This window comes from Mobula hypostoma, chromosome 19 (genome assembly GCF_963921235.1).
Source record: "Mobula hypostoma chromosome 19, sMobHyp1.1, whole genome shotgun sequence".
NCBI classification, from domain to species: Eukaryota; Metazoa; Chordata; class Chondrichthyes; order Myliobatiformes; family Myliobatidae; genus Mobula; species Mobula hypostoma.
The window spans coordinates 61,123,012-61,136,130 of record NC_086115.1 but is presented as its reverse complement, the minus strand read 5'-3'; the positions used below and the strand labels follow the sequence as shown (position 1 = coordinate 61,136,130).

Here is a 13,119-nt window from a genome sequence, read left to right as displayed (position 1 = left end):
GAAAAATTAACTGTCTGAAAAGCTCTCCTACAGAGTGGTAAAATATTCCAAAGCATGAAAGCAAAGATAGACTTATCACAGACTCAAAGCAAGAAATTGTTAATTTGATTGTTGTCCTAACTGGAATAATGGGAATGGTTGACTTGTGCTACAAAATATTGTTCCCAAGTCTGCCTCAATAAGATAACCGATTTTAACAAGGGCACCAGAGGGAATGTCGCAAACAATTTTGTACCCTTGCACACAAATTAAGCCTTAGTCAAAGTGCTTATGCTCTGCTGCTAAGCTGTAACCCTTGCTCAAATGGTATACATTCCAGGTATGAACATGACCAAGCTCTTCTACAATGTGTTAGTGTGCTTCATGATCACAAACCATTAACATTCAGCTGCCACAAGTCAGTCAATAACTGTGGGCTCAGGAGCAACATCCATGAGAAAGGGGAAAAATAAATAGTAAAAATGTTTTAAACTTACAACAATTCACAAAACTACTTGTAAATTTTTGTAATAATTGTAACAATAAGATATAGTGATTGTCTCCAGGCACTGGTAAGTTTTACTGATTGTGTAGAATGAAAAATAAGAATGGATTCTGTTGTCAGATACATAGGTACAAAGTAAAATCGGCATTAATAATCACCTTAACAGATCAAAATATCATTTCACACTATTTTCAGATTATTATTTATAGAATATTACTGCAATAAATGGGCTGTTTACAATCACAAAAGACACTACAGTGCACAAAACAAGTCACCTGTTCAATGTTAAATGGATTTGGTATTTGTACTACAAAAGCCTGGCGAGCTTTTGCTTCTTACATTCATGAACGGCAAAACAAATATTCTCGTGCATTGTGTCAATGCCTTTCTCAAATGATTTTGTTCTACTCAGTCACAGTGAACACAGAATTCAGATTTGGAAACTTAAAGTGGGTCAGACCATCCTGTGAGTCTCAGGATACAAACCTGCATTACAAAGACATTCAATAAACACACTATTTCACAGTAAGAAGTAAACTTGTGTCAATCTGATTTAAGATGTTTGTTGGCAGAACATATGCAGTTATGTGGTTCATAACTTTTTAAAGAAATTTACCTGTGAATCCTTCAAGTCATGATGGTGCTTGTGAATACTGCACTACAATTACGTGAAGGATCAGTCTCTTGTAGTGCCCTCATAAACATCTTAAGCTTTGTCCTCTTTATGCTGGCATCTGTGACATTGCCTATATCTATACGTGCAGGGATTTACTGTCATAAGTATTCATGGTAATCGATTGGCAAACTCTTAGTTTGTGTGTCATGTGAATCCACCCTGCCTCCACTCTTATGCCTATAGTACTTATTAACATGGTCCATTAGTCAGTTTGAGTGGTTATGTAACCACGTACGCTGATTTTGTTCATTGAAGGAACAAGAGGAGGAGCAGGATTAGGTCAGATGCAGGGCCAGAACAACTAAACACATGGCATCAAACATGGCAATTAAGAGGCAATAAATTATTAAATATATGGTCTTTTCTCACAGTTAACTCTTCATGTTATTGAGTCATTCATTTTTTTCAACGCCTCATTGATAGGAGTGACTTCTTCGGATCTAAAGGCAGGCTAATCAATGCTCGGTCTAATTAAGATCTGAGATGAATTCAAAATTAATTAAAGTAATGCCCATCTCCAGTGGGCAAGGCTTCTTTTTAATCTATATTCATATGGAATTATGAAGCTAAATGGGAAACAAACTTCTAAGTTGTTACATTCTGCAAATATTGGAGAAAAAAACATTCAAAGTGTAGGAGCCAAGTACCTATGTTCTGTCTGTATTATATTTTGTGTTACACATTTACCATGGGTAATTTGTCAAGCAGTTTGGGGCATGGTAGAAGCGAGTGTGTAGAATTAAGCATTCACACTTTGTCTCAGTCAGTTTAATCTGGTTAGAGCCAGGGAGTAAACCGAGAGTGATAGTTTTTATGCTGACTGCTAAAGAATGCTAAAATATGCTAAGATCACTAACGCTACCACTTAGGCCATGATTTTGTTATATTGCTAGTTTTAGTTTCACTAGTTTTTATTGTTACAAGATTGCTCATCTTTGCTGGTTTCTTAATAAGGGATCAATGTACTCTTTAACTTTGGAATATCGTTATTTTGAAGTGCACCATATGGTATCAACCCCCCTGCTTAGTCTCTAAGTGGTTTCAACTTGTTTTCAAGTAACTACTACATAAAGCATCATTCTAGAATTAAAACATTTTTTCCATTCCAAACCTTATGATTTAATTTTGTAAAGATGGTGTTTATTTTAAACTCCTTTTGGTAAGTTTGCCTTTAACAGAACTGCACTTTATTCTGAGATGGTAGGAGGTATTAAGAGCCCAATGAGCGTGATTGAAATCTCCACGACAATAATCCATACTTAAGAATCACATCCTGCCAATGCTGAAAGGGAAATGTCTCTGCCTGCAAAGCAGCACCAGAATGAAGATGGAGCCTAAAGATGTCACTGGACAGCATCACCACTACTCTCAATATTATCCCCAAGTTTATTCCAACATTAAATATCAGATGTCTAATAGTTCACTCGTATTGTCGTCATTTGTCTCAATGAAGTGATTTAAATTATTGCCAAACGTCATTTGAGAAATGAAATAGCAAACGCCATATAATCACTCCCTGCCTGAGATCTGTTTGCTTAGCACTAACAATGGATAAAGCCTGGCATCCTTCTCATCCATTTGCCTTTTTCCCCACTCCCTTATCTCTTCTTCTATTCCCCACTCTGGCCTCTTACTTTGTCTCAATCATATATCACCTCCTCCTGGTGCCCCTCCTCCTTCCCTTTCTTCCATGGCCCACTTTCCTCTCCTAATAGATTGCTTCTTCTCCAGCCTTTTACCTTTAACACCAACCTGGCTTCACCTAAAACCTTCTAGCTAGTGCTCCTTCCCCTCCCTCCACCTTTTTACTTAGGAATTTTCCCTCTTCCTGTCCAGTCCTGATGAAGAGTCTCGGCTCGAAATGTCAACAGTTTATTCATTTCCATAGTTGCGGCCTGACCTGCTGAGTTCCTTCAGCATTTTGTATGTTACACAGGACACTTATCCACCCACTGAATTACCAGAAGACTCACTTCAATTCTATAATTTGTTTAAATCAGTTTATTTCAGAAGGAGGTAGCTGCAGTCATAAGCAGGACAGCAAAATGTCCAGTTATTATGAAACTTCAATACAGAATTATTCTTTGTTTTTTTCAGAAGAGTTTCTACGATAGACAATTCATGCTCAAACCTATTAATCTCTTACATGCTAATAACACAAACAGGAGACTACCAGATCCCTTCCTACCCTTGCATTACTGTTTATTTTGGAGGAAGGTTGATCGGTGAGTGATTACAGTAATACTCGCATCTCTACGTTTACATGACCATAAATCAACCTCATCATTATAGTCATTGCTCACTAAAATTTATTGTCGAACTGAAACCGATTATTTGGTCATCCTCGCGGGGTCTTAGAATAAGCAAATCAGTTGTAGGGTTCACCGACATGTTGGTATACACCCTATCCTCATTATATGACATTCAGACAATGCAGATTCATAGTTAGGCGAGGAACCTATTTCTACCAACTTCTCGTTATATGCGTTTAAAATTCACAGATATGCAAGGAGTACTGCTTTCCCCCCAATATGTCACATGTGCACGCCTCACAATCTCACTCCTGCCAGTCTCGCATTGGTTTTGGCAACGCATGGATGTGCAATCTTGCACTCTTAAACTTTTGTGTTTTTATCTATGGTGCAGTGATTTTGTGCTTGAAATATTTAACAATGCCTCCTAAGCATCCGATGTCAAGTCCTGGGCCATCAGCCAAGCGGCAGAGAATCGCTTTAACACTTGAAACAAAGTTGGAAATTATAAACAGGGCAGCATCAAGTGAAGGTAGCACAGCTCTGGGATGCTACTCTGTACAGTTGCAGGCTATTATAGCTGAATTAGGCATCACAACAAAGCAGGTTTTTAATGTAAACGAGACCGGGCTTTTTTGAAAGCCTATGCCGAAACGCACTTACATAAGTAAGGATGAGAAAACTGCAAACAACAGGAATTCTGCAGATGCTGGAAATTCAAGCAACACACATCAAAGTTGCTGGTGAACGCAGCAGGCCAGGCAGCATCTCTAGGAAGAGGTACAGTCGATGTTTCAGGTCTCGGCCTGAAATGTCGACTGCACCTCTTCCTAGAGATGCTGCCTGGCCTGCTGCATTCACCAGCAACTTTGATGTGTGTTGATGAGAAAACTGCGTCAGGTTTCAAGGCAGCAAAGGATAGATTGACTTTCCAATGCCGAAGGAGACTGTAAGATGAAGCCTCTCTTAGTTTACCATTCACTAACCCCCCTCCTCTTAAGGGTTTGAGTAAGAATATGCTTCCTGTCCACTGGGTAGCTAAAAAGAAAGCTTGGGTCACTGGTCAAATCTTTGAAGATTGGTTTGCTAATCATTTTGCTGTTGAGGCTAAACGCTACTGCTGAGAACAGAATCTTGCCTTTGAAGTTCTTCTGTTGCTTGACAATGCGCCAGCCCATCCTAAACATTTGGACGGCATTCATCCTAACATAATAGTGCATTTCCTTCCGCCTAACACAACACTGCTGATCCAACCAGTTGACCAAGGTATGATATCCACATTCAAGGCGTATTTTTTACAGCGAACTGTCTCTCAGATGCTGCAAGCAACAGACGATTTTGAAAATCCCAGGAGTTTACCAACAGTGAGGGAATGGTAAGTCCTTCAACATCAGGCATGCCATCAGCAACCTGATAAATCCTGGAAAGAGGTTAGGTCTTCCACTCTGAAGCAACTGACAGAATTTTTTAAGGCTGCGGAACACTTGGCACAAATGGCGATGGACATGGACCCAAGTTCAGAATGGAGTCAGCATTTCAGTCGTTCCTTGCAGTCAAGCCTTCTTCCCTACAAGCAAATTTATGCTGAAAAACAAAAGGCTGCCAAGCAAACAATCCTCACCACTTTCTTCAAACTGGTGTCATCTCCTGGTGCCGGCAGTACTGAGAGTTTTGTGAGTCTTCCTTCACCCCTTGCTGTCCTTGATGATCCTGACGACATACAACCATCCACCCCATCCATGTAAAGCTGCCCGACACCACAACAACCACTCATTTCCCGGAGCGAACACACCTGCTACTGTTGGTGAGTACTGTACACCCTAATATGTTAACCTTCTATAATTTATTACATTGAATATTACCTTAAATTGATGAAATATAATACGCATGTTGCCTTGTGGTACTGCTTTTGTGTCGTATTGATATGAAAATGTGAATAAATTACAGATAAACCATACTTAGGAAGCCCTCAAGAACGCATCCCTATTTTCTCCATTTAAATAATTATTCACATTATGCATTTTCACACTATGTGTCGACTTCGATGAACGTATCCCCCGCATATAACGAGGATAGGGTGTATATTTATACTCACTCACCTTTCTGTCGTCAGTCACCATTTTTCATTTATTCTCTTTAAATGTAAAGTTAATTTTATTAATTTTATTTCTACAATTACAGCATAAAGGAATGATCACTGCAAAACTAAAATATTCTTTGCACAATTCAAGAACAGGAATTATCCCACATATGCATTGTACATATCTATTTTCTAATGGCCCTTCAAACTGTTGTATTTGTTTTTAACAGGATAGAAAAAAGATTGCTTATACAGGTGTCCCCCGCTTTTCAAACATTCACTTTACGAAACCCCACTGTTACGAAAGACCTACATTAGTTCCCTGTTTTCGCTAACAGAAGGTGTTTTCACTGTTACGAAGAAAAGCAGCACGTGATAAAAGGCAGCGCATGATAAAAAATCAGCGCGCGCCCCGAGCAGCCGCTCTCCCCCGGATTCGGAACGGCATTCCAGCCGGCATTGCTTTAACACATGCCTGTGAGCAGCCGTTAGCAAGATGAGTCCTAAGGTATCAGAAAAGAGCTCGTAAGAGTGTTACACTTAGCATAAAACTAGACATAATTAAGCGTTTTGATCGTGGTGAACAAAGTAAGGACAAAGTGAGTTTGGCTTTTGGAAGTTGACGAAAGTGATGTTGAAGAGGTTTTGGCATCCCATGACCAAGAACTGATAGATGAAGAGCTGATGCCATTGGAAGAGGAAAGGATAACAATCGAAACCCAATCAGTAATGATAAAGTACAACTTTAATTTTGAAATGGTACGTCGGTTTAGAGCATATTTGCAAGATGGTTTGAGTGCTTACAAAGAATTGTATGTTCTAAAAATGCGCGAGGCTCAGCAGTCAAGCAAGCCTTCCACATCAGCCACAGCAGACGACGAATCTCGACCTTCGACATTGAGGCAGACAGAGATAGGAGAAGATGACCTGCCTGCCCTGATCGACGATGAGATGACACTCCAGTGTCCCACCACCCCAGCCCCCGGACCGCAGACAGGTACCGATTCGTGGAGAATGCAGCGGTAGCTGGGTGGCACACAGCACATCTTTAAGAAAAAAGCCGAAATAAACATGCTAATTAATTACGTGCCGGGCAGCACCTAATTAATTAGCACGTTTGTTTCGGCTTTTTTCTTAAAGATGTGCTGAGTGCGTCCCGGCTACCGCTGTACCCCTACAAGCTTTGCGGATCGGTATCGGTTCGCTGCCCGGAGGGTGGGGGCCACTGCACCACCCAAACTCCGATGACTCAGCCTAACACACCATCATCAGTGTGCTCGATGTCTTCCTGATTCCCGTAGTGATACTACACTGTACATACATTATTTCTACTTTATATAGGCTGTGTATTTTTATGTGTTATTTGGTATGATTTGGCAGCTTCATAGCTTAAAGGTTACTGGAGAGAGCTTGTGCCGTGTTTCTGCTGAGAGCGCTTGTGTGAGATTTTCACAACGGAGAACAGTGCCGGCGATGATTGTGGAAAAGTATTTCTACTTTATATAGGCTGTGTATTTATCATATCATTCCTGCTTTTACTATATGTTACTGTTATTTTAGGTTTTATGTGTTATTTGGCATGATTTGGTAAGTTATTTTTGGGTCTGCGAACGCTCACAAAATTTTCCCATATAAATAAATGGCAATTGGTTCTTCGCTTTACGACATTCCGGCTTACGAACCGTTTCATAGGAACGCTCTACCTTCGGATGGCGGGGGAAACCTGTATTAAAAATAGAAAAGCAATTTTTTTAAAATTCATAATATGAAAGATAGAGCCCTGACTACCCGATAATCTATCATAAATTAACCGCATCCCTCTTGACATAAATTAGAATATTTTAATCAGGCATGCTGTTATATACACTTCATTGTTCCACATCTAAGCTAATTATTAACAAAGACACCATTTCAAATACAAATATATGGTATTTTACATGATGTATATCAAAGTTGTTCTTTTGAGTAACTAACTCAAGACAGAGAATTTAATCAATGCCAGTAGGGTTGGTAGGATAGATAGTGCTGACATTTGGGAAAATGTTGTACAGTGGTTTCATTACTGGTTTTGCAAATCCCTGGACTAATGACCTAAAGATTAAAAATGAGTTTGAAGTTCATTAAGAGAGCTGGACAATTAAATTAAACTCAATGGATTTAATATAATTCATGAATAAAGCTAGTTTCAATTATGGTGATCAGAAACCATCAAATTACAGTAAAAATCCACCTGATTTGTGGTTGGAGCATTTTCTCTGTGTGTGAGTAGGTGGCTGGGTGGATGGGTGGAAGGAGATAAGCTTGTTTTACTGTTGTTTGTCTACTTATTTATTTATTTTGATACAGAGTGGAATAGACCTTCTCGACCTTTCAGCAACCCCCAATTTTGCCCCAGCCTAATCATGGGACAATTTATAACGATTGAATAACCTACTAATCGGTATATCTTTGGACTTTGGGAGGAAACCAGAGCACCCTGAGAAAACCCATGCATTTTACATGGAGGATGTACAGACTCCTTACAGTTGATGTCAGAACTGAACTCCAAACTCCTTTGACGCTGGTGTAATAGTTCTCCTGCTGGACGTTGTGGGCTTCCTATGTTGACGCAGAATATGGGGTGAGATTTGTGAGCTGCCTCTAGTACATCCCTAGTTTGTGTTGATTGTTAATGCAAACAAGGCATTTTGCTGTATGTGTTGATGTACATGTGATAAATAAATGAATCTGATACACTAATATCCGTAATAGATTAGAATCAGAATTCTTGTGATACAAAAGAAGGCCACATAGTCTAAGTCCATGCCTGCTTTTATATAGAAATCCAATCAGCCCCTTTTGCCCAGCTCTTTTCCCTGGAAATTATTTTCCCACAGGCTCATCCAATTCCCTTTTGAAAGCCCTACTTGGGTGGCAGGATGGAATTATGTCTTAAGCAAAGGAGGTGTAAGGTGCTCCTTCCTTCTGCTGGCCCATATGTCACCCTTGGGCAGAGTGAAACACCGGCTTAGCAGATCAGGGTCATGTAAAGCCATGGGAGCAGGTGGTGGATTATCGTATGAACAGCTGGTATATATGACAAATCCTGATTATGTGACTGCTGATGCCAGGCAGACAGTCTCTGAAGAATATTAATAATGGCTGGCATCACCCGTCTTGTAAAGACACTGCCCAGAATGAAGGCAATAGCAAACCACTTCTGTAGAAAAAAATTGCCAAGAACAATCATGGTCATAGAAAGACCATGATCACCCATGAAAGAACGAACTAGAATGTGTTCCCACTACCTTACAGGTACTAGAAATCTAAAAATATTACAGATGCTGAAATAAAAACTAGATGCTGGAAACAACTGCAGGTCTGGTGGAACCTGTGAAAAGAGAAACAGTTCATCTTGACGACTCCTACAGGCATATCCTGCATTAAAAAAAGACACACTCTCCTTGTAAGATTTTCCCATCATTTTAAATCCTTCAACCATCTGTACTGGGAACAGTTTTCCCCTACTTTATCTAAATTCACTATCAGTTTGTACATCTTTCTCAAACCATCCTTCAAATTTTCTTGCTCCAGGGGAGGAAACAAAACCTGCTTCTCTAGCTTAATCTTGTAGCTGAAAGCCCTTACCCCGATACCATTAGAGAAAATCTCCTTAGCACCCACCAGAAACTTCACATCAGTTTTAAAAGTAACAAACATGTTCCTTTAGGGTAGGAAATGTGTTGCAAGTTTAGTCTGTGTAAGGAGAGCAATTCAGCTGAATATTGGCTGCACTGTGAAATAGCCTCACAAATCAGTTAACTGTAGCAAATTGTGCTGGACAACAAGACAGGATTCCCAAGAGTGATTAAGAATGGATAATAAATGCTGCCCTTCCCAAAGATGCCCATATCCGCTGAATACATGTATCGCGGTTAGCATGACACTATTGCAGCACAAGGCATTCAGTTCGGAGTTCAATTCTGGCTTTCCACTATTAGGTGTCCATACGTACGTGCTCCCTGTGGAATGCATCGGTTTTCTCCGGGTGCTCCAGTTTCCTCTCACAGCCCAACAACCAAACACGTAATCCCAGAGTAGATTGGTGTCAAGTAAGTGCAGCTAATTTACAAGATAGGAGGGAAGCTGTACAACCTACATCACCACCACTCCAGAACCATGATAACTCCAATCATAATCATTGAACTGTAGTGCACAGATAACGTTTGAATGTTGCATATAATCTTCATCGATTCCTTCACTACAGTAGTCATTACATCAAAGAACCACAAAATGAAGGATCATCCACCAGCCTCACCCCACCACATTACACTCATCTCCAAAAATAGGACAATAGGTCCATCATCAGTTTCTGGAAAATATGGGTCATTTGTCATAGATCAGAAGCTGCTTCCCAGCAAAGGCTGAAAGTCATATTTGTCTCTTATGTAGCTTTAGAGTCTTTGGCTGCCTCAGAAAAAGAATGCTTGAAGACCAAGATTTCAAACTAGGCATGAAACTCATTGTCCATCAGACTTCAGGAATCTCTGCAATCCTACGTGCTTCAGAAATGTGGACTAACTGCAACTGCTACATCAAAGAGCTGCAGTCTTCACAAAGTACTCCAAATTCAATGACAGGATAAGCAACGAGATCTCAGCATCTTCTCCAGTGACAAGGTTCCAATTACAATCAGCAGGTTCAGATGACAAGACTCCATGGGTCACAACGCCAGACTCCTAAGGTAGACATTTCACCACGAGTTCCATTACAGTAAGACCCAATCTGATAGAAAATGTTTCAAGGATCTTAAAGTCTCCTTGAAAGACAATTTCAATGTTCCACTGGAATCTTTGACCCATAATCAATCAAAATGGGGAGGGAGAATCTGTGATATCACCAAGAATCTTCAGATTCTTAATCTGCAAAAGCCCAGCAGAAAAATGGCAAAAAAAGGCAGCACCACCAAAATTACCCACACACTGCAATTCTGTCCCACCTAAGGCTGCAGACTGCCCTCTTCAGTCAACTCAGAACTAGAGTGGAAATGACTCATCCTCAATTCCTGCAGTCCAGTTGAGAGAAGCACAGAAAATATTTTTAAAATTCACTGTTTGGATAAGTATGGAATGTCTTATCTATTTATTTTATTTAGAGATACAGCATAGAATAGGCCCTTCCAGCCCTTCAAGTAGCACTGCCCAACAGTCCCCAATTTAATCACAGGACAGTTACAATGACCAATTAACCCACTAACCAGTACATCATTGGACTTTGGGAGGAAAGCAGGACACCTGGAGAAAACCAATTCATTTCACAGGAAGAAGGTACAGATTCCTTACAGGTGATGTCAGAATTGAACCCTGAATTCTAATACCCCGAGCTGTAGTAGTGTCACGCTAACCGCTACACTACCGTGGCATCCGAATCCAGAGGTTGTGAAAAGTGCTGCATAAATCCCTACCTCAGAACTGAGAAGTGTTCTTTGCTATGTATCACAGAAATATTATTCAGGACTAATTAGCAAAAAATCCTTTCTACCAGATTTGCTGTACTGTACTGTATGCTATTTATAATTTCAGTTTAGACTGTTATCCAATATTTCCTTATTTTCAAAACATCAATGTCTTCTTGTCAAGAAATATTCCAATTAAGTCTGTAATATGGATTGCCTGGCTTCATGAAGCTGCTTGCGTAAAGTTGAAAAATATGAGTCTGCACAAAACATTACAAAAAGGAAAACAAGTGTCCTAATTTGACTTGCAAAAATCTGTAATAGCCAACTGCCAGGCTTTTGAAATGAGATGGATGTGGCAGGACATTGAATAACTTTCCCTGACAAATAAATGTGTTCATTTGTAGGCACATTATTTTAATACAATTTATTTAGCGAAACACTGTTGTGTTGTATTTTCAAAATCTGGGCCTCCATTAATGCCTCAACAACATGGGCATACTCGGCATAGGAAAATGATACTTCTGAAAAAGAAAGAAGAAATCCATGTCTTATTTATAATTTTCACGTGGACTTTTCTGGGGGCTTTCTCACTGTACACAGGCAACTTAGTTATTCAACAGTGCTGTCATAAGGTGAACGGGCTCAAGTGGCGTAGTATGAGATAGAGTAACACATTTCAAGAGCAGCTCCAGGAAGTTCCATAGATAAGGTACGACTGGGGAGTCTCCCACAACAGTAAGCAGTCAGTAGATTTCTCCCTGTATTGCTCACTGAACATACTCTGATACATCATCTGTTTATAACAGAAATACTATATCACATTACAAAAATGGACATCGAAGTTGAATCACAAGTCTTCAAATTAAAATACTTTTGGTAATTTGATATGGAGTAGGAATTCACCACTAAAATTCATGTGGATACATTTAGGAATGAGTTGAATGAAAGTGGACTATTAGGTACTGGTACAGGCAACTGTGTGATTGGTTCTTATGGGCTGCATTGATCAAATAACTTTTTCCTGTTGAAATTTTTTGTGCTGCCTGCAACTAAGCCAGGCACATGTTTGCAAACTAGAACCTAGTCCTATTGCTTGGCTGACAATGCCTAATGCAGCTCCAGGAAGGTGTTAATATGATACTTAACGAATTGGTTCAAAAAGGTTGCCGAATTAACAGCTTAGTAATTAAAAGTTATATACTATACTTCAAAAGTTCAGTTCAGTGTTGTGTTTGAAGATGAAACTGCTGTCATCAAGTGCCACAGAAATTTAAAAATTTACCAGAAAAAAATGGGATTGGAAGTTTGAGTAGGTAAAAGGATTATATTGTCAAAATGCAGATCCTGAAGTATGAAGACGAGAAAATCTACAGATGCTGAATACTGATTAAATGACTGCCTGGCCTGCTGAGTTAATACAGTATTCTGTGTGCCATGAAGTATGAATATGTTTCCATCAATGCTTCAACAATCTAAATGCAATCTGGCAACCAGATTATTGAACAACTGATGGAAACGTATTTGCCACAACTCAGCTGAGCTTGGTTATAGACTCTGCTCCTTCATAACAAGATCTTTGGGGAGGAATATCTGCTGCTTCTAACATAAATTTGACACAACATTAACAACTGCACACATAGCACTGAATAACTTGGAATGCTTTAGGAATACAGGTTTCCCCCGCCATCTGAAGGTAGAGCATTCCTATGAAACGGTTCGTAAGCCGGAATGTCGTAAAGTGAAGAAGCAATTACCATCTATTTATATGGGAAAAAATTGTGTGCATTCGCAGACCCAAAAATAACCTACCAAATCATGCCAAATAACACATAAAACCTAAAATAACAGTAACATATAGCAAAAGCAGGAATGATATGATAAATACACAGCCTATATAAGGTAGAAATACTTTTCTACAATCATTGCCGCATTGTCCTCTGCAGCGAATTTCTCGCGGAAGCACTCTCAGCAGAAACACTCTCTCCAGTAACCTTTAAGCTATGAAGCTGCCAAACCATACCAAATAACACATAAAAATACTCAGCCTATATAAAGTAGAAATAATGTACGTACAGTGTAGTATCACTTACCAGAATTGGGAAGACAGCGCCAAGCACACTGATGATGGTGTGTTTGGCTGAGTCGCCGGAGGTTGGGGTGGTGCAGTGGACCCCAACCTCCAGGCCGCCA

General features: G+C 39.7%; 1 protein-coding gene across 7 annotated transcripts in view; it reads right to left on the bottom strand.

The window, feature by feature from the left end:
• The window catches only part of atrnl1b (attractin-like 1b), a 1,086,143-nt gene that overhangs the window by 499,209 nt on the left and 573,815 nt on the right, over window positions 1-13,119 (bottom strand). Inside the window, exon 25 of one of the 7 annotated variants that reach the window (XM_063072029.1) lies at window positions 6,647-7,215. The exons of the other annotated variants lie outside the window; for them this stretch is intronic. Within the exon in view, the coding sequence (XP_062928099.1) occupies window positions 7,192-7,215 (24 nt within the window). The 3' untranslated portion in view covers window positions 6,647-7,191. Of the gene's footprint in view, window positions 1-6,646; window positions 7,216-13,119 lie in introns of those variants that run through there. 7 annotated transcript variants of the gene reach the window in all.